This window comes from Brugia malayi, assembly GCF_000002995.4.
Source record: "Brugia malayi strain FR3 genome assembly, contig: Bm_v4_Chr4_scaffold_001, whole genome shotgun sequence".
NCBI classification, from domain to species: Eukaryota; Metazoa; Nematoda; class Chromadorea; order Rhabditida; family Onchocercidae; genus Brugia; species Brugia malayi.
Genome location: NW_025062478.1, coordinates 2,399,738 through 2,421,509, shown reverse-complemented (window position 1 = coordinate 2,421,509; position 21,772 = coordinate 2,399,738). Strand labels below are relative to the sequence as shown.

General features: G+C 28.5%; 7 protein-coding genes across 10 annotated transcripts; 1 reads left to right on the top strand and 6 right to left on the bottom strand.

Moving 5' to 3' along the window:
- Nucleotides 1-707: 707 nt before the first annotated feature.
- On the bottom strand, nucleotides 708-4,666 carry Bm7996 (Uncharacterized protein; the record flags this gene model as incomplete). The annotated part of the gene is made up of 9 exons (XM_043081388.1): nucleotides 708-996; nucleotides 1,600-1,763; nucleotides 1,992-2,063; nucleotides 2,411-2,451; nucleotides 2,606-2,736; nucleotides 2,951-3,018; nucleotides 3,660-3,761; nucleotides 3,866-3,960; nucleotides 4,537-4,666. 9 exons carry the CDS (start codon nucleotides 4,664-4,666, stop codon nucleotides 708-710), a joined length of 1,092 nt encoding a protein of 363 aa, XP_042937322.1.
- A 755-nt stretch (nucleotides 4,667-5,421) lies between these two features.
- Bma-sna-1 (spliced leader 30 kDa protein, putative) lies at nucleotides 5,422-7,293 on the bottom strand (the record flags this gene model as incomplete). Its single annotated transcript, XM_001892747.2, has 6 exons — nucleotides 5,422-5,615; nucleotides 5,787-5,909; nucleotides 6,166-6,285; nucleotides 6,553-6,692; nucleotides 6,993-7,081; nucleotides 7,282-7,293. The coding sequence occupies 6 exons, from the start codon at nucleotides 7,291-7,293 to the stop codon at nucleotides 5,422-5,424; spliced, it is 678 nt and encodes a 225-aa protein (XP_001892782.2).
- Nucleotides 7,294-9,233: 1,940 nt separating this feature from the next.
- Bm7998 (Uncharacterized protein) lies at nucleotides 9,234-9,362 on the bottom strand (the record flags this gene model as incomplete). The annotated part of the gene is made up of 1 exon (XM_043081387.1): nucleotides 9,234-9,362. The coding sequence occupies one exon, from the start codon at nucleotides 9,360-9,362 to the stop codon at nucleotides 9,234-9,236; it is 129 nt and encodes a 42-aa protein (XP_042937321.1).
- Nucleotides 9,363-10,866: 1,504 nt separating this feature from the next.
- Bm3454 (3-oxo-5-alpha-steroid 4-dehydrogenase 1, putative) lies at nucleotides 10,867-12,301 on the top strand (the record flags this gene model as incomplete). Its single annotated transcript, XM_001892748.2, has 5 exons — nucleotides 10,867-10,980; nucleotides 11,177-11,325; nucleotides 11,491-11,660; nucleotides 11,859-12,111; nucleotides 12,235-12,301. The coding sequence occupies 5 exons, from the start codon at nucleotides 10,867-10,869 to the stop codon at nucleotides 12,299-12,301; spliced, it is 753 nt and encodes a 250-aa protein (XP_001892783.2).
- Nucleotides 12,302-13,055: 754 nt separating this feature from the next.
- Bm7999 (Uncharacterized protein) lies at nucleotides 13,056-15,264 on the bottom strand (the record flags this gene model as incomplete). Its single annotated transcript, XM_001892749.2, has 6 exons — nucleotides 13,056-13,166; nucleotides 13,421-13,578; nucleotides 13,820-14,005; nucleotides 14,430-14,610; nucleotides 14,763-14,848; nucleotides 15,138-15,264. The coding sequence occupies 6 exons, from the start codon at nucleotides 15,262-15,264 to the stop codon at nucleotides 13,056-13,058; spliced, it is 849 nt and encodes a 282-aa protein (XP_001892784.2).
- A 1,074-nt stretch (nucleotides 15,265-16,338) lies between these two features.
- On the bottom strand, nucleotides 16,339-17,647 carry Bma-mrpl-49 (the record flags this gene model as incomplete). 2 transcript variants are annotated; one of them, XM_043081385.1, is made up of 4 exons in its annotated part: nucleotides 16,339-16,485; nucleotides 16,869-17,020; nucleotides 17,104-17,238; nucleotides 17,518-17,647. In XM_043081385.1, the coding sequence occupies 4 exons, from the start codon at nucleotides 17,645-17,647 to the stop codon at nucleotides 16,339-16,341; spliced, it is 564 nt and encodes a 187-aa protein (XP_042937319.1). The 2 variants fall into 2 exon arrangements, with proteins under 2 accessions (XP_042937319.1, XP_042937320.1); XM_043081386.1 differs by lacking the exon at nucleotides 17,518-17,647 and having other exon boundaries at nucleotides 17,104-17,179.
- A 672-nt stretch (nucleotides 17,648-18,319) lies between these two features.
- Nucleotides 18,320-21,452, bottom strand: Bm8000 (uncharacterized protein; the record flags this gene model as incomplete). Of its 3 annotated transcripts, XM_043081382.1 has the most annotated exons (7): nucleotides 18,320-18,548; nucleotides 18,945-19,087; nucleotides 19,701-19,829; nucleotides 20,006-20,203; nucleotides 20,612-20,733; nucleotides 21,056-21,206; nucleotides 21,384-21,452. In XM_043081382.1, the coding sequence occupies 7 exons, from the start codon at nucleotides 21,450-21,452 to the stop codon at nucleotides 18,320-18,322; spliced, it is 1,041 nt and encodes a 346-aa protein (XP_042937316.1). The 3 variants fall into 3 exon arrangements, with proteins under 3 accessions (XP_042937316.1, XP_042937317.1, XP_042937318.1); XM_043081383.1 differs by lacking the exons at nucleotides 21,056-21,206; nucleotides 21,384-21,452 and having other exon boundaries at nucleotides 20,612-20,701; XM_043081384.1 differs by lacking the exons at nucleotides 20,006-20,203; nucleotides 20,612-20,733; nucleotides 21,056-21,206; nucleotides 21,384-21,452 and having other exon boundaries at nucleotides 19,701-19,745.
- Nucleotides 21,453-21,772: the final 320 nt, after the last annotated feature.

Below are 21,772 nucleotides of genomic sequence, written 5' to 3'. Positions count from 1 at the left end.
TGAAATGCTCATTACACCAAAATTAATTCAGTTATATTTTTAAATTAAACACCAGTTTTGATTAAATGACATGATAAATGGAATAAAAACAACAAAGATTAAAATTAAAACAACACCAGAACTTAACATCAGCTGGAAAAAGGATGAGGAGAGAGAGAGAATGAGGGAGAAAGAAAGGATTTTAAGGCATTGTGTAAATGAATGACATCATTAGCAGTTTTTAAATAAAAATTGAAATTATCAAATGCATAACAACAATTTATCTACGTGTCAACAATAATTCATCGAGGTGTCAACAATCTGTAATAAACTTCATTGAAATCCATTCAATAACTATTCAACTGCTTTGCATTTACCTACTTATTTTTTCATTTACTCTAATCAACTCTAACAACAAGCATATAAAACACTAAAATATTCCAGTTATTTCATTTAAGTTGGAAAGAAATCGATCCATAACAGTCTCAGATAAAATTCATCCAGTAAACAATATCAAATTCCTAACTTCTACTTCAATATAAATAATCACACTACGATTATTATTATTGTGATTAAATCATAGTATTAATCAAATTGTACGACAACAATTCAATAGTAAGTTTCATCTTTTCCCAGCTGATACAAATTTATAATCCAATTTCTTATGCACAAATCTAGATATATTTTACAGAAATATTCAAATCAAAAAAGAAAAAATCAATGATAAATTAATTATCATTAGAACGAGTGCATTTATGAGGTGGTGAATGGCTACGAGAATTCGCACGTACGTTATAGAATCCATGCGTAATCGATCTTAATTTAAATGCGTTCTTTGATAATTGCATATCTTCCAGTACTTTTGATCGTTTTTTCTTTCTCAGTTGTTGCATATTAAATTCATCCTTTTTAATTTGTGCCACAGCCGAACAGGTAAAATTTCCATCAATAATTGTTGATAAATGAGAATTCTTTTGCGATATATATTGCATGTATGGATTGCTAATATTAATAGTTCTAAAAAAAGAAAAAAAGAAGTAGTATCAATGAATAAAACTTATTATCAATTTATACTAAACTATTTTGAATATAGCAGAAAAAAAATATTTAGTAAAGTCAATGCAACTTTCAAAAGTACTAAAAAATTACAACATTTATTTTCAGCATTTTTTGTATATTCATGTGCAAAATAACCTTGAATCAATCTGAAAATGTTTGCTTAGACATAAAACTACTGTTCAAATGTTAGAATATTTTTTGAATTTTTCTTTTTTTAAAAGTATTTTAGTGAATAATTACACTTAAATACTTCAAAAGACTGAGACTTTTATTAGTGGAATTCATATTAATAAAAAGCAACAATACTATTGAACGATTTTAGTGCTCAATATTCTACTCGCAAAACAAAAAAAAAAGATGAAAGTTAAAATAAAGAAAAAAAAAATTTCAATATCTAGAAAGAAAGTCGTATATAAATAAGACTTGCAACTCAAAACATATCCTTTCCTGAACAATAATCGATATCGCTCATAATCTTTTGCAAGAGAAAAACTCAAAATTTCAAAATACGATTAGATGAATGTAATATTTATGAGATGTCTCAAATGATAAACAACTCACTGATTCAACTTCATTGCATTACTTTTATCTCTACGATCAAATATCGCTGCCAAATTTCCAGATTTCTTCACTGACTGAAGACATGACACTGAGAGATTGTCGTCGGCATTAAAACAAGGAATGAACGATTTGCTGATTGCTGCATTGCATTTCGATGAACTTTGCTATAAATATATATGAAAATTATATAATTTAAAGTAAATTATCAATCTATAATATCTAAAGTATCGAAACACTTTTTCTTAAGAAAACACCTATAAGTAATAGTGACGTGAGATGATGTTAAAATTAAGAATTAAAAGCATTTAAGAATTTGAATAAAAAAAGAAAAAAAAATACAGCACATATTTATAAAATACAAAAAATGAAAAGTTGCAGTTGTTCAACCTTACCCTATTTGGCGACAAAATGCTATTAAAAGATCTATTTCGAAGAGGAAAAGTGTTTGCTTTGCTCAATTCTTCCTGAAGAATAAATTCTTTTATGAGATCAAATAATAAAGAATTACAAACATTAACAGCTAAAATTCTTACTTTAAAAGATCCTTCGGTCAATCTTTTCTTATTACATCAAATACTATTTCGAATTTTGTTCAGAAATAATACAAAAAGTTAAGATAATTTATCAAACTAATGCTATTACATACATAGTTAATGCTCACGAAGAAAAACCGATTGATATTTATTTTCTCTCAAGGGACAAAATTATTCAAATTTGTCCATGTTACATAGGAAACCTTTTGAAGAATCTTTTTGCTACAAAAATAATTACAATAATTGTTATGAAGATATGAAAAAAATAAATATTTTACGTTATTGTCTTTAGATGAATGATGCTGCAAATCAACCGATCCTAAATATGAATACAATTAACAATTTTCATCTTTACTTTAACTTTTTTTTTGTTAATATATCCAGTAAATTTCTTCTTCTTTATAACATTCATAGCACGTCTCATAACACGTCTCCTTTTTCCTCCTAAGTTATATCCAAATTTGAAAACATACCTGATGCATCGGCAATCCCACTAATATCTTCAAAATATTTCAAATTTTGCTCATAGTCCGTAAATGAGCTATTCAAGTGCTGCAACATTCCACGATAGTGCTGTAAATTTGTAGCCAATGAGTTTACATTCCTAAAAAAAAATTTAAATGATCATCAAAAATCTTAATAAAAAAAAGGAAACATAGATGTTTATTTATTTTCCGAAAAAAATTTGTTTGCTTCAACAAAATAATAACTGTATACAACCTTCAACATCTTTCTGAAGTAAAAAATCAGCAATAATAATAATAATGCAATAATCAGAAGATTTTGCAAAGATCAAAAAATAAATAAATAAAACTAACTTCCCCAAAAAATCGCAGATCTTCGCAGTTTCCTTGCATCGATCAACTATATCATCCATATGTTCGTGCTAAAATCATAATGACAAAATATTTCCAAGATTTATAAAGAAAATATAGCATACTTTATACTATGATTTAAAAAATTTTTTAAATCAACATTTAAAAGAAATGATGTAAAATGAGTATGCCTGCGAATAAAAATTAGGCTAATCTTCTTTATGTGTTGAAGCTTACCCAATTTCCTAAATTATTACAAATGTGCAATTTTTTTTTTATTATTACCATGGAAAACAGATGTTTACTATAATTATAAGTACTAGAATACATTTCAATGCCTGGAAAAGATAGGCTTATTAGGCATATATTCTATCCAATATCTGTGGTTCTTGCAAGTGCTGATTTTGAAGGATGTAAATTAAGTAACAATTTCGTTAATACTCTTCGTAGCTGATGAAATTTAATTTGATTAGTTTTGATTATAAAGAAGAGAGAACTTTTCATCAGAACATAATGCTTTCATCAAAAAAGTTCCAAATCTCTTCTTAATAGTATAACTAGAATTAAGTGATAAGCTATTTGATAACTCTAAACTAGGGAATCATTATTATGGTTAATACTGTCAACTTGATAATGCACAAGAAATCACCAAGATTAGTAATAAGAACATTTCTAAAAAAAAACCACACCCTAAAAAAAAGCAAAAACTTACCATATTGCTCACATTTTTTTGCATTATTTTGTACTGATTCTGCTGGAATTTAATAACTGAATTTACCTTTTGTAAGGTATTCATCAGTAAAGTATTAGGTGCCTGAAATTATATTTATTTTCAGTTATAATTTCTCCAAAAAAAAAAATTTAACTAAAGTAAAAAAAGTTAAAAAGTTGACCAACTATGTGTCATTTAATACTAACCTGGAAATATCTTTTTGTTTTCTCACTCATATGACGTCCCACATCTTCATAAACAAAAGGTGAACGTTGACACACCATACACATCTTCCTTGATACTACAATCATAAATAAATTCATTTGAAGGAAATTTATTTGATTAATTATAATTGATGACAAACTATATTCAATATTCAGTTACTTTTAAAAGAAGCATAATTTTCACTATTGCAATGACAATTACCTCACGCATTGTAGAAAATTTTTATCCAACAATTAATTTTAATTTCTTGCTTTAACACATTACAGGCTTAATGAGTTAGTTAACAAAATTAAATAAATATGCAGAAAATAAATAATTCCATTTGGATTAAAATAAAATGGAAAAAAAAAGTTTCGTTTTGAACATAATCAAAAGATAATGTCCCGGTGAGAAGAAATGCTGAAGAAGTCAAGTTAAAAATAAAAAGTAAACCTATTAGGATTAAAATAAAGTGATATCATAACAAGATGTAAAAGTAAAAGGAGTAAAATATTCCGTTAATATTGTGTCTAAAAAATAAAATAGCTCCAATTGAAAAACAACCTGAAATGATTTTGCAATAGGAAAAAATAATGGATATAATTATTTAATAATATTTGTAACATATACCATCTTTGTTTTATGAATGATAGAAAAAATATCCATAACGAACCACATTTATCACGACACGTAGAGCAGAATATATGTCCACAATTAGCAAGCGCAAAAGTTTCATTTTTGTTTATATTCTGAGTAGATGCAATCAGATAGCAATTATTACAATGCATCCATGATAACGCCATCTGAAAATATCTAATTAAATTAAATAATATAAAAGATAACAAGAAAAAAAAAAAATTCTCATACAAAATATGCGATCATTTGATGCATCGTAGTAATTCCACAAATTATTAATATTGTCATATTACTATGTAAGCTTTTGTAATACGACTAACACCAATAATTTAATCTTCTCTAAAAATTATACCACGCAACAATATGAAATATTTAATATTTCATTTCATACGCTCTAATATATCGTGTATGCATTGTGTACTAAAATAAATCTAATAAAAACAATTTTTTCTTTCTAGCAAACCTTAATTCCAAATCTTTTCAGTCATTGTATCCTTCCCATCGATATGAACTCAATAGCTATCACCTAGATATAAATAATCTTCGTAGCATAACTGATAAACTGAATACTTGAACTTTTTTCAAAAACCTTTCTGTATGATGTACACTGTGTAAAGAATACACCGTTGCTCTGCTAGAAAAGTAACACAAATATATTTTAATTTTATAAATAAAACAATTTATGCACTTGCCAAATTAAAATTTAAGTATACAATCAATGAACAACGTTAGAAATAGAAAAAAAAAAAAAAAAGAAAAAGAAAAAATCAGCAACAAATTACATGAACCAAACAAGTTACAAAACATCTGAGCATGAAACATCTGAGTCCCTGGCTTCTTTTATTTGGCAGTAAATCATAAAATAATATCTAATCTTATCATCACGTCAAAACATACAATAAAAACATTTCCTTAATAATTACTATGTTTGACTAAAATCGCGAAAAGGTAATGTTGAGGGATTTCGATAATCGCGAACTGGTGAAGGAGCTCGATAATTTTTGCGTGCAGTAAGTTCATCGCCTGTTGTGGCTCCAACTAATCGATCATATGAACGCTTAGTTACGTCAATTAGAACATCAGATCGTATCGCACCATACGGATGCGATGGATTTGCTATAATCGGAATATATTATAAATAAATATTATATTACAGAATATTAAATAACTAACCGAATAATAAAAGTCATACATAATCAAAAATTTATAAATTAAAAGCGCTAGAAAGGATTTACAGAATTATAACTGAATAGAAACATTCTAAAAAAATTTTGTGGAGGAGCTTACCAGTTTGCAATGTTTTGGGATTGGAATATTGAATTTGCGAGGGGTATTGACGATTTGCAGCTGGTGCATAAGATGCTGCTGATGCTGCATATGCCTGATATATACTTGCTTGCCGCGCTTCACCTATGATTGCAAAAAATTATTTTCAATGAAAATACACGTTGTTACCTTCTTTTTTTGTTCTTCAATTATCCACAAAACAAAAAAATGAAAAAATGAGAAATTGTCGACACCGAAACTTTTGTCCACTTCTTCGACAACTACTGCCCGAACATGAGAGAGAAAAAACAAAAACTATATTCTGAGAGATATGCCAAACATTTTTCTCTAAATCTGCTAATTTTACTTTAAAAAACTAAAAAAAAAAAGTGAAATTTACCGTATGCTTGGAATTTCTGTAAAGCAGAAAGTAGTGCAGGGAAAAATGTAGGATCTTTGCTAGTCATCATTACAACAGCGAGAATAAAATCTTTCGGTGAAATTTGTGCCAGCAAACCATCTAAACGTTATAAATAACAATGTTTTCACATTTATAGTATATTTTGAAGCAAATTTAATGCAAAAAATTATATCTCACCTAACATACTACTACGTCTTACAGTACTACAGTTATATACCTTATAATATCAAATTATTAATCAACACAATATATTAACATAAGTAATCATGGTTAAATAAAAGTGCATTGCAAATCTTATTCGAAACAACATGAATAAAGCATCACTTCTGATATTTTATACAAGATTAGCTAATATAAAGAACATACCAAGTGTAGTGTCTAAATCTTGTGGTGCGATCAAGCTATTACGCTCCTCAATCAGTTGCCTTTGTTGCTCTTTAACACCTTTCTCCCATTCATTGAACTCTTCCACATATTTATTATATGTTTCCGTACCACACTGTGCTCTTAAAGTAACTGAATAAAGTATATTAATTACAACGTCACAATAACTCACATCTCTTATCCTTAACTGGATGATAAAGTATTTTTAATATCTAACTGAAGCTATTGGATGTATAATTTATGTAAATCACTAAAGTTCTTGCATCAAAATACATTCAAAAAATTAAAAAAAAAAAGAGAAAAAGCTGGTCAATTCATGAACAGTATATATAACATTGTTTCATTATTTTGGTTAAAAAATGCTATAAATACTAGTATTTACATACGATTCATATTAATTTAAGAAAAAAAAAAATATATACATATTGTTCAACTTCCATTTCTCGAACTTTTCTTTATGCTCCACATACTGTTGTTCCAGTCGTCCAAGTGCAACTGTTATATGCGTAATCTAAAATCAAGCGTAATTTTTATTTTGAATATATTAAACAAGAATATTACTGCTCTATCAAAAAGATGGATAATAATCAACAATACAAACAGTCGCTAATTGAAATGGTTAATGAAGAAACCTTTGAAACGGTTATAATTTTGCAAAATAAGATTAGCAAAATGTACAAAAATGAAGCATAACATAAATGAAATTAGTACCTTATCAGCCATCAGAATTTAGATAACATTTTTCGAAGGAAACATTTAAAACCTGAAAATTTAAATGCAAATCAAAATGAATGCATAAACATGTTGTTTAACGATAAACACGTTCCTTTCATCACGTTAACATATTCTTCACTTCACTGCAGTTTTGCTTCTTTTTTTTACAATGGTTTAAGATATTTAAATACAATACAAAGTGAAAAATACACGTGACAGTATATGAAAATGTATCAAAAGACGCAGATGCATCACAACGTCCAAAACGACGATATAGCTAATTTTATTGACGTTTTACGTGTATCATATGATATGTGAAACGTTAATAAATTCAACACTAACTTCCTACATGACGCAAAACCACGTAACCGTAAACGCAACACCAATGCAACGTCAGCATGAAACCATCTGCAATGACGTTGCTGTGCTACGGATTAACAGACCAGTGATGGCAAAGTAGACGCTACGTGCAACAAAAAAAAGAGATAAGTACATTTGGTTGTTAACGTGATACTACGTCATGGGTATTCAATATGACGCCAGTACAATACTATCACTGTTTTCTCTCAATTTATAATATAACTCTAATAACGTACTAAAACACAACTTTACGTAAGTAACCAATAATTTCAAGCAGTGCTACCATTACGTTTCCTACGTTTTGCGTATTATTTCGACGTAAAGTAGTCATTATATTATATAATTTCTATTCTTTAAATTGTCTTATTGTTTCTTAAAACATTTCACTATTCATTCATCAATAAAATATGAGCTTTTTTTTTATTGTAACAACGATTAATTGTAAACGATCTGTTTAATCTTTAATCTTTAATCTTTTCGTTTGAAATTCATATGAAAATGCGAACAGTGTCGTGAAAGTTTTGAAGGTTTAGTTTAATTATTATTTTTTAGAAAAGGTTGTTGATCTCAGAGAGATTCGTTGGATGTAGGTGTAAATGTGTGGGTAACAGAGGAAAATAATAATAATTCCTTTACTAACAGAAGCAATAGTACAATAACTTGATAGAGAATTGAAGTTGAACTCTCTTCGTTTCTGATAAAAACAAGCAATGCTCCCTTTCAATAAGGGTAACTATCTTATGTATTTAGTTCTCCATCTTCGACAATAACCTGTTTAACTGTTGATCTCACGATTTGTTTGTTTCCATGAAAGTTGAAGAAATAATTTGAGTGTAATCACTGAGGGAACTAAAATCCTAAAGGTCATAATGTGAAGCAATAAATTGCAAGATAGTTCTCTTAATGATGTTCTTTTCATTTCATGGTTTAAGTATTATACGAATTATATCCAATTCATAAATCCAATTGATACCATGAAAAACTGCTTTAGAATTTACCTATTCGTAATCGGTTATTGAATTCTAGATCATTCGAAATAAATTCTGTAATATTCATGCCTGCTCTTTCAGAGATAAGTTTTGTCTGTTCGTATTTTAATAAGGCATTCTCTGTACACTTCGCAGATAAAATCAACATAAATATTTTTATATAATTTTTCGTAGTTATAATTGTTTGCGATATTATTATTCTATCTTGGTGAATTGAAAAGTTCTCTATTTTATAGATTTCTTCTTTTGCTGCGTTCCTGTTTGGATGTGTTGTTTTGTTCGCATATGTTGAGAATTTTTGTGACATTTTGTGAAATGTTTTGCAGTAGAAACATTTTACCTTTCTGCTGCCATCTTTACTCTGCTGAGTTCATTTCATGCAAATAGTAAGTACATCTCTTCATTTCTTTTGGTCGAGAATCCATTGAGTCGAGAATCCATTGACAAATATGTTTGACATTCACTGTCCCAGTTTCTCATCATCATTGTGATTGGTCGTCAATGCAAAAGTTTTATCATGATTTCTTGGATTCTTTTTATTGTGTGAGGTGATTTTCCTTTCTGTAAGAGTAATTGAGAACTCATTTCTTGCTTGTTCATTCACGTTGAACCCGTCTCAGCTCTATCAAGTACCTCACGCCGTGGTGTCAGCAGGTCCAATGCACATTCCCTCGTACGTTGAATCCACTTCACAATGTCCAATCCACGAAAAAACGACACAACAAACATCACCTCATAAACATACTTTAAGTTTTGAAGGAATTTCTTTAATTTCATTGTTGATCATGGATTATTGACCTTTTTTTGATGATACACTTTGTCGAGTATCTATCCATTGTATCTTCAATACTGGAATATTCGACGTTCTTTCCTAGCATTTCTAATTGTCGAAAAATTCTTTCCATTCTTTCAGCATTTTTTGATCAATTCCTTGTCGTTTCGTTTGATTCACCGTAGTTCATTTACAGTAATTTGATTATTGTCAACGAGTTTCCATATTTTTCGGTCAATATTTGACGCACAATTTCATAATTTTCTAGGACAACATTAAAGCCTCTTACTGATTCTAATGTTGCACCCTTTAAGTAGGAAATTAAATAATTCATTTTTTGGATTTGGGATATATCCTGGGAATGTACAGCTTCACTGAATCCACTGCAAAACTCTCTCCATCGAAAGTAGGAAGGGATAGTTGACGAAAGATTGATATTGCAATAGGAATTTGATGTTGTCGACCCATTTATTAGTGGTTTTTTGTTTGATTTCATTATTAATTTCCCTCTTGTACATAGTCAACATGATGACTGCTTCGTTTGCTTTGTGCTTTAGAATGAAAATATTTTGTCCCTCATCTTTCTTTTCCGTTCCGGATTTTTGGACACATTCTATCCAACTTCTTATTTAACGCCTCGATAAAGTCAATGCACATTTGCAGTCGAAGAATTTTTTCGTCTACGTCTATAATCTTTGGTTTCGTTAATTTGGAGTCGTTCGTAGTTTGGTAAGGTTGGGTGTGGCGATTGGATATATTCATAGTTTTTACCTCATTCAGTAATCTTTCTAAACGGTCCTTTACAGGTTTGACGCTTTTATTAATAGTAAAGGCCATTGTAATATTTGTCGTGGAAGTTTTGAAGATTTAATTATTATTTTTGGGAGAGGTTGTTGATTCCGGGGAGATCCGTTAGAGGCAGGTGTAAATATGTGGGTAACAGAGGAATATAATAATTCCTTTATTAATAGAAGCAATAGTACAATAACTTGATAGAGAACAATTGAAATTGAACTCTCCTATTTCTTGGTAAAAAATACACAATGGCCCCCTTTCAACAAGTGACCTCTTTATGTAACAAGCAATAACAAAGTAAAAAGAGGTTAATCCCTGCCGAAAGAGTAATAAAGTGTTGACCTGGTTTATAAGCAAATCTATTTAATAGTTGACAAGCCGCAATGGATATCGGTTAAGCAAAAGTTATTAACCTCATAGATTTAAGGGTAATTTACAATTAGTGGCGGCGACACAACAATGAGGTCAACTAAATGAGGAACTGATATCGTGTAAATAAGATATAAAAGATTTACAATCTAAGCATAAGATTTGAAACAAAAGGTTCAAGATATAAACATTACTTGCAAAATTCCATATAACATATTTTTTACTCATTTTTTCAACTCTCATATAGCAGTTTAGAGTTTTGCGATATAAAATTCTCGACAACAGTAAATGGTTGCAATGTTTGAAATCCTACCATATGCTATGCTTATCAGTGGTGCCATTAGTTTTATAATACTTATCTCAGGATTTAAAGCAGCTTATGGACGATATTCTGGGCAGTCCCATATACTGGTCACTTCTTTATCATTATAGCATTACTAATATTATCATATTATTATCATTGTTATCATTTTTGTTATTGTTAATTATTATTGTTATTTATTACTGTCATCATTAATTATTATTTACTTCATTATCAATTGTTATTATTTACCATTACTATTAATTATATTATTAATGATAATACATTTTTGACCTACATTTTTAGATACCATTAATACCAGCTAAATGGGCTTGGTTTATACAAGAATTGCCTTCATTATGCATTCCTCTTTATTACCTTATTATCGGCATTATTGATTTGCCTCTTATCAATGCATTTATCCTTATCTTATTCTGTTTACATTATATTAATAGGTACTTCTTTTTTCCTTTTCCTTTTTCTTTGTTTTATTCTTTCCAAGAGAAGCAATATTATTTGTTTCGTTCCTTTATAACAAAAAACTAAAAATTCTATTTTGATTATTTTGTACATTTTAAATAAATATTTCTTATGTTTATATTATGCTAAATTACTTTCAGAACACTTATTTATCCATTCTTGATTAAACAAGGTACAGGAACACCTGCGCATATCTTCCTACTTTGTCTTCTATTTTGTACAGTTAATGGTTATATGCAAGGCAAATGGCATTCTTGTAATAATGTTGTTTACAACGAATCACCGATGAACACTTTATTTTGTTTCATTGGTAATTAAGCATTTATATTCTTTTTTTTATTAATCCCAACATTTCTAATTAAGCTTAGATAATTATACCGATTATAGTGAAGAAATAATGAAAATTTTCTTCTAAGAATGATATTTTTGCATGTATTTTAGCTCTTTTTGTAAATATTAATGTAGTATTTGGTATATTTCATAAACACTATTAAATTTTCCATAATAGGTACATCGACATTTATTATTGGAATGATAATTAATATTACATCCGATTCAATACTACGAAATTTACGAAAAGATGGAAAATCAAATTATAAGATACCTTACGGTGGTTTATTCGAATATATCTCGGGAGCAAATTTTTTTGGAGAATGTATCGAATGGATTGGTTATGCGTTATTAGCACGCACACCACCCGCTTTTGCATTCGCATTTTCCACATTATGCAACCTTGCACCACGCGCATATCATCATCATAGGTGATTGTTTCTTTCTTTTTTCAGCCGAAAAATTTCAGTTTGTTAAGAGAGAATGTGAAGATGGATTATGAATTAGTAAAACTTTTCTTCAGAGAATATATTATACAACTTCGTTTATTTCAGGTGGTACCATGAAAAGTTTGACAATTATCCGAAGGATCGTAAAGCTTTTATACCATTTGTTATTTAGATAATTTAAGTGAAATTTGATACAACAGAAAAATGGAAATTACTTCAGATGACATTCATAATGCCAAATGATACTTAGAATGTAATACCACACAGTAAGTGAAATATTTGAAAAGATATACTGAGCATCGAATTAATTTCTGAAAAGACACATAGCATCAATTACACTCAGAAGAAAAAACTTACAAACAAAAAAAAGTTCGAAATATGATTATGCTCACTCGTACATTTTACAGTAATGACATAGAACTAATAGTCAAATTTTGAAGAAATTGACATCCTGTCACTGTTCTTACTACTATAAGGTACTTTTACGCATTATAAAAAAATATATTTTATTGTAAAATAATAAAAAAACAGCGAACTCTAGATTAAAAACATTATCGGTATGAAAATGCTTGAACTATTACTGCTTATAACAATTTGCTACAGTTCGTCTTACAAATTGTCAACATAGACCTCAAAGTTTTAATATATTTAACACAGAAAAGCAGTAACAAGGTCATAAGAAAAAATCTGTGAAATATAACTTCAATTAAAAGAAACATTATATAATTAATGAGCAATATGACATGTAATAACTATAAATTTCCAAAACAATATGTAATTCCAACCTTCACTCACTCATTGTAGTACGAAAGCTAAAGTGCTGCATCAAATTACTGTGAAGTATTTTAATCATATTTAATTTTCATTAAAATATTTCGGCAGCAAAAAATTGAAATGGTGAAGAATTGGCAGATATAGAGATTTATTTACCGAGAATGGAAAATTCTAGAAAGTATACCGCTCTTCTTGCTATTTTTTTTCGATTCCTTCACCATTTGCATAGCTTCATTCTCTGCTTTCTCAGCTTCCAGTACAATCTTAAAACAAAAAATAGATATGCTGATTTAATAAAATGGAAAAATATGAACCTAAGGTTTCATGCATCACCTAAACCAATCACAAATATATTCAAAGTATCGGATAAAACAATTTTAACTGTTGGGAATTGAATATATCTCATTTCTTGCATCTTTTTTTCTTCTATATGATGATGCATCACAAAAAAAAATTGATATATCCAATAAGTAAACAAGAAAGACTACAATTCATTGATAAGAAAGGTAACATTTACTCTTTGCAGTTCTTCACAATCGATTTCGCTTTTATCGTCTGAATTTTCACTTTTGAAACTGGACTCAGAAGAACTCAGAACGTCGTGATTCAGTCTTCTGTCCCAGAATTTACTCAATTCATCACTTATTTTTTCCGATTTTTGATTACTTTGGTTAGCTAAAATGATGGTTTCGTAAGTAATCAAAAGTAAATTTTATTTCAATAATGCAATAACACACATTCATACAAATGATCTAGCATCTAAAAGCAGGATAAAGGGGAATTACATAACTGTACTGTTTGCCTGATCAAGTATTTTATACTAAAGTTTGAAATTCCACTAAACTAAATGTGTGTATTTATAATAATAATATATTTATATTTTACTCATATTTTGTAGAATAGAATCTTTTCATACTTAATTTCATTAGTTCCTTAATTTCATTGTCCATCGCATGATTATCATTACTTATGCCTGTCAATTTAGATGCCTCTACACTTTGTTGTTTGGCCAATTTCATCGTTCGTTGTATCTCTTTCAAATTCCGAATCGTATCTTGACCCATTATATCTGTATTTGATATGAATAGCTCTCCATTCAACTCTTAAAATCATCAAATTCAATGACTGTTCAATTAATGACAATTTTTTATCAAAATTAAGATACTTAGCTTTCTTTTTTTTTTTCTACAGGTTTTTTCTTCAGGTAAAATAATCATGAAATGCGTAGTCTTTCTAGAAAGCAAAAATAAAATGAAATTCCTCTGCAAAAAGAGTCCTTTTTTTTTGCTATTGATCAAATAAAGATTTGTAGCGAATCATTTTTTCCTAAAGTTCGAAAAACGAATCCTAATCTAGAATAAGAAAATACCAACTAATTACTTGATCGAGAATTTCATACTTCTGTAAAGTAACTACTTCACGAATTAAATATTGGATGACAATACAATCATTATAAAAGAAAGATGAGAATAAATTTTCTGTTTCAGTAAATAAAGTAACACTGATAATTTTACAAAGAGGGATACCATCTGGAACAGAGGCATTATTTTTGCACATCTTAATGAATTCAGCAGGATCAATATCATGTTTGTCTTCTGATTTCCTAGAAGCATCCCATTTTTTCTCTAACATAGCTTCATCTCTTGCTCGTTTCATCAGTTTTTCAACCGTTTCTTCTTCAACTTTATTTCCATTTATAATAGCAGACTGAAAATTAACTAATATTACAACAAAAAATAAGATTGTTTTATTCATAATTTAATGTGCCAAAATGGCAACAGTAATATACATATTATCCTGAAATTGAACTGAAATGACGAACTAATGCTATGATAAAATAAAATAATTGTCAGGTATACCCTCGGATATCTGATATTCTCCAAAGGCATATCATAAAGTTTTGCCAGTCGTTTTTCTATGTCACTCACTGAAGGCATATCTTGACCTTAAAATAAAGGCATTTTATAAAATCTACAGAAATAAAATAATCATTTATTCTGATCGATACAAAAGGAAAAAAAAAGACTGTGCAATAATATTGAATTTCCTCATCTTCTCAGGGAAATGCAAATAAAATGAAATAGATAAAGAAATAAAATAAAGGCACTAATTAACTAATTACTCCAAATCTCCTACCGAAATTATAACAGAAAATCTTACCGATGTATAAAGATTTGTCAAAAAAAAGAGAAAAAAAAAAACAACCAAATTAAAATTTAAATGTAAATGCTTACTTCCACCACTCATTGTTAGCATTTTTGCCCGTTCCTCCAACGATGATAATGTTTCCATTCGATTTTCATCCTTATCCATGTTTAAATTTGTCAATCTTTGTTGTAAAATTTCATCTTTTTCCTCCATTTGATGACTTAAATATGTTGAAGGAGAAAAATGTCGTAATAAGCTATGCGTATACTTTTATCGCATCGATGGAGGTGGCAAATTATCATCAATCCACCATTTCTTATCACTCATTAAAGAACTATAACACAGCGATATAATATTAAGGACAAAAAAAAAAAGTAGCCTGAAAATATTACATGTTAACATGAAACAGCGTAAAATGCAAATATGCTAATTTGCTAAGTGAAATATGACATTAGCGCAAATGTAACGTATAAATGAAATGCTGATAAGAAGCATAAGTTGATATGATATCTGAGCAGCATAATTTTAATATGATTGTTTGAATATGATTTTTCAACCTGCAACAGTAATGATAAAATTAAGTGAGCAAGTTTTTATTGCATTCAAGAAATACAACAAAAATGATGTAATCATATAATATCAAGCTAAGAAAATTAGCTTACGTGACGTGTGTCAAACGTAAAGATTCACAAATTTCAATTTATGCTTATCAAAAATTATTAGCTTGCAGAATTTCTACATCCATTTTCTCTTACATTAATTTAATTTTAATTTAACTCTTAGACACCTGAACAACATCTTTTAACGAACAAACTTTATTATTACTCCATTGCCACACAAAAAAAGTTACACCTTCTTTTTTCCTCTTTTTGTCCATTTTAGTCAATCTTTGCAACAAATCCAAGTAATGTAATCAATTGGCTAAATTTTAACCTTCCAAAATCTCGTTTAACTTAATAATAATAATTTACTTAATAATAATAATGTCTACTTCGATCTAATGACGACTAAAAGACCTAATGACAACTCCAACTTCATTTTAAAACATATTTGCTACATAATACTATCCAAATATGAGCAGAAAGGAAAACCGGAGCCCTTCCTTCACGTTTAGCTTAACTTTTTTTACGATCACTTCATTGCAATATCGAAAAGATGAAGGCATATAAATGGATTGCGTTGGACATTGAAAAATCGTTTTCATGAGAAATATTAACTTTTCATTTAAAGAAAATGATTGCACGTCTCTCAATTGAAAATAATATTTATTCTCTAAACTTCAACAATTCAAAAACCAAAGTCATACAAACACTGTTCAACGACAGCACGATCAGCACCTTTTATTCGAATGAATCCTTTCAGCTCATCAACATGCGTTGCAATCGGATGATGCAAATATTCTTCCAAATATTCTCGCATCTTTTTTTCACATTCCTTAATACAAATCTTTTTAAATGTAAGAGAATGATTAATTTTCTGGAAATTTCACAAAAGTCTGCTTTATTGGAAATGTTACAGAACAAAAAATGACGTATATTACAATGCATATGATATCCTACAGAAAATTTTTTCGAGAGTTACTTATTAGTTGATTTTTCAAAAAAAAAAAAAAAAATAAAATCACTTAGATCTAAATATTTGATTCAGATCTAACCAAACTAACCAATTTCAAATATCATAACTAAAGAAATTTATTGAATGTAAAAAAACTGATTCATATTGTTATGCAGAAAAGTTTTCTACTGACAGTAAACATAAATAGGATGTAATAACTATAAATTATTAGAAATGAAACGAAAAAGAAAAGAAGAACATACGAATATATCGCCATGAATTCCTTTCACCAGTACCAATTCAACATATTCAAACTCTAATGTCTTTGGATCTAATTGATCTCTCCTCGTTTCCAAATAAAGTGGTAACAAATGATCACGATTTCGCTCTACGTAAAATGTTAGATCTGGTCGAGCTGGAAATCAATTATTAGGTAAAATTGATTTCCTAAAATTGCCACCAAGAAAAGAAAAAAGAAAAATCAAGAAAAAATCATACGTTTTGGTGGTCTCCATCCACTAGGTGTTGGATATGTATCATGGTTCGGCACATCAGGTATCAATTTCTTTGGCATAAGCCTTTCTACATACTTCCAATCAACTGATATCTCAACTGCTTTACTTCGCGTATGCTCTAAAATAACTCTCTGTGCATTTAATTTATGATCAAGCAAAAATATGTTAAATTTTATGATTGATAATAGAAAAAAAAAAAGTGAAGCAACAAAATAAACTAACAAAAATCGCAGAATTTATTAGCTAGAAGAATTTTAAACTTAAATGAAAAAGACAATTTATTGTAATAAAGAATGACAACAAATGTTCGTATCCTTAAACTGATAAAACAAATGATATAAATAAAACAAAATGATATTCTCAAGGTAAAATGTTAATTCACAACAAAAATTTATACCTGTTTTTGATATAGCAGCTTGCCATGGATCATCCCAAACTTCACCACTTGATGTTGTGACATTTTCTTTTCGACAAGGATATTTTGTTAACACAACATTTCTGATTCGTTTCAAAGAATGTCGTAACATAAAACTTTCTTAAATCTTCATGTGAAATTGAGAACATCCTTGCTACATCGAAAGCTTACATTTAAATCTTTTCTATTCTCCAATTTTTTTTAATATTAACACAATGAATTCCTTTAATATATTAAACATCTTAAGAATTTTTGCTAATCATTACAACTGAGCAGGAGTTAAAAAAAAAAAAAAAAATACATTTACAAAAAGCAGAAATATAGAATTTCAGACGATTCAAATATGAGAAAAATTTTTATAAGATATTAAACAAAGCTATGCAATTTACATCATAAATTTATACCATAAAGATCAAAGTATCGAGTGCATTATGGAATTTAATTACAGTACCATATTTAATTAATCACAGAAATGATGGATAAATATACTGATTTGAACAAATGATGATTATTTAAAATTACGGTTATATTTTTCAATGTATTAAACGTGAATATATCAAAAATTATTATTACGAAAACTGATAACAAGCATCAAAATTCTACCAAGAGCAAAAATAAAATATCGGAGCATAAACTAAATCACATTCCTCAAAATAATCTGTAAAAATTTGTATTTACAAGCTCTTTACATTTTTTTTTTTTTTAATATGATGCTAATTGAACTTTTATAAACTACTTTATTTATCTAAAAAATTAATAAATCATTATATTTCCACAAAATTAATCAAGTTTGATGAGCTAAGATAGCCTGATTATTTGATATGGGTAAAGATGTGAAAGATGCTGTAGACGATGATGATGACGTCATATCCATACTTAGTTCAGAATCAGAGCTCTCACTGAACGTTATGAGATGACGTCGAGCTATAGCAGCATTTCTGCGTGCTATAACTGAGCATAATGCACTAACACGTCCATTTCGCTGATATTCAAACCATGATTGTGTTTGCTCTCTGAAATTAACTTTAATACTAAAGAAATATTAAAATCTACACGACTAAAAAACTTATTTCCATTTATTACATATATCAATTTGTAATATATTTTTACTTTAACAACTTATAGATGTATAAGAAATAAAAATAGATAATTGTATGAAAAATAAAAAGAAAAATAAAACTTAAGTTTCAAAGCAATTTAATAAAACAATGCTGTGAAGTTATTTATGAATCCAAGAGTTATACGTAACTACAGCGACAAAGTAATAAGTTATTAATGCAATATTAGTTATATTAGAAAATGTATTGTACAAAATTATAGAGTTTGTTTGACAAACTATAATTTAATAATTTTTTTTTTTTTTTTTTTGATACATTCAACATGGCTAAAAATATTGAAGAATAATTTACTGCGCGGATTGTGTAGTAAATTCATTTTTGTCAGCTACATCTTTATATGCAGTTTGACTTGCCAATTCCACGCCTGTCCTTTCTGTTATTGCTGCAATTTTGCTGAACATAGTATTCATCAGTGTAGCAAATTCGGATGTAGTCTAAAATAAAATAATTATCTAAACAAAACATCCGGAATATAAGTATTTATGCTGCCACAGATATAGATCAATTCTTAAGTCTTCTGATTTCATTCATCTTACTACTCCACTAATAACATATGATGAAAAAAAATTGATATTGGACAATTAATAACAGAAATATTAATGACAAAAAAAAATCTCGTCATCATTCAGTCATTTACATTTGTTTGGAGATCAAAATTTTAACTGGAAAAAGGGTCAATATAAGATTCAATATTACTGTTCTGAGTCAATAAATATTACTATTCTACAAATAATTTACTGATGAAAAAAAAAATATTATGACAGCACAATACTGTCCTATAATGTCCACTTCATAAAAGTCAGAATAATACAACTTGAAAAGAGAACATAAGATTCAATACTCAAACATAATAGATACGAATGTCAGACAATTCTCCATCTTTATGCCTAATAGTTGAGTACTATAGCTTGATTTTACGCCTTTTTTAAACCGAATTACAGTGAAAAAACCAATATTTCAAATAAACTAAGCAAATTATTTATCTTTTTAAAATATTTCTTTATTAACTGTTCCTATATATAATCTGAATAACGTCAAGCAACAAACTCGCGTGTAAATTTCACGCAATCGTCGAGCGTGTTCTAATTTCATATCAATATCGTTTTTTGATATAAATTCATCATTATTCAGTGATATTTCTAATGCTTGAAACTGTGCACGCTGCTCCTCCAATAACTGAAATACTTATGTCAAAAGAACATATTTTTTTCTTATCAGACATTTTCTCAACTTACACTTCATAAATTATCCACTCAAATAATGAAAAAAAAATCATATTTTTTCACGAAATTCTTTTGTTTTTTTGTTTTTTTTATAGATAGTATTTAGTACAATTTATAATCGAAACAAACCTTAAACAAATCCTCAATACAACTGATACGATCAGTCACCAATTTTTGACATTCATTCAAAATTTGTAGAGATTCAGTGACCATTTCTTGAAGTATTTGCCGAGCTGTTTTAACTCGTTCCTTTGATTCGCCATACTTTGATACAGTGTGACCCATCTTAGCATGACCATTTATTACACACAAACCGCAACGAACGTGCTCAAAAATTTAAATCCAAAGATACAAATGAATTCATCTCTCTTCATGATAATCATCATCTACACCTGTGACACTTTTATCAAGACAAGCAATAATATTATTTACAAAGCATATGTTTACATGAATTTGTTTGCACACATCTCTTAACTTTATAACTTTATCAAAAGTATTATGTTCAAAACTCCAAGTTGCAAAGCTCCAACTAATTAACACAAATTAATTTGTCTAATATAGGTTCCAGTGTTCTCTCTGATAAGAATTTTCCTGTCCTACAAACTTACCATCTCATTGACTACACAAAGGAAAAATAAAATGAAATAAAAATAAACAACTTTTATATATAACAATTATCAACTCCACTGTTATATACTCATCAGTTCATTATTCCTTATTAGAAAGGATCGGCACCTCTATTCTATCAATATGATCGCAATCATCACAGCAATATTGATCTTCTGGTTTTGTAATTCTCAAACACTGCTGACAATGTTTAATCATAGCATCTCTTTCTTTTATCCGAGATACAAGGCCTAGAAAATTTTCCCTGCTTCAGAAAAATCAATATATTATTTTAACTTAATACTTGATGATAACTCTTTTAACTTATATCACGCTTCATCTCTAATACTAAACTGAAAGCTTAGCTGGCTCATTTCCTTTCTCCTATAATCTTATTTTACTTCTTTTTTTCTTCTCTTTGAACCTAAAACAAGTAATTTAAATTTGATTGTATTCTGGAAAGAAAAAAGAAACGTTATAAGATTGTCTATCCAGTCAACTATTTCACTTCAAAAAGTTCCAAAGAAAACCAAAAAGACAGAAAGAAGAAAAGGATTTATATGAAACGCTAACCTTTTAAGGAATAATTGATCACTGGTGGAATTGTAAAATGTGCACGACATAAGGGACAGGTATATTCCTGTCCCACATCCTTACACAGCTGATCGATACATAAGGCACAAAATGAATGACCACATTGTAGCTGTTTCGGCTCATCAAATATCTTTAAGATTTATAAAAAAAAAGAAAAAAAGAATATTCGCACATACAAACGAATATATTTTAATTTTATACTTAATCTACTAAGATTTGCTAAATATTTAGTCTAACTATTCTATCCGCATCCTTTGTTTACTGTAACATATGCATAATTTTGATATGGATATACATATACACTGACCGTAAAACAAATCGAACAAATCATTGCTTCTAACAAGAATTCATCACAGTTGTCGTCCTCCTCAGTCATTTTTTTTGACGATGAATATTTACTAAGAAAAAAATCTGCTAATGTCATGAAGAAATCGATAAAAAAGAAGCATCCGAAAAAGAAGAATCTGAAAAAGACAGGCAATAAAACATTCATTACACTGATTCAAATACGAAAATTTGTTACTGAAAAATGAAGACTAGAACAAATAAGTTTCGTGTTCGTTACATAATAAAACATAACGCTATATAAGCGGAAACAGATAAATAAATTGCTAAAATATAAACATCTGAGTTCAGTGACGTGGTATAACGAAGAAAAAATGCTGACAATGTCAATATAATTTTAATGGGCTGCTG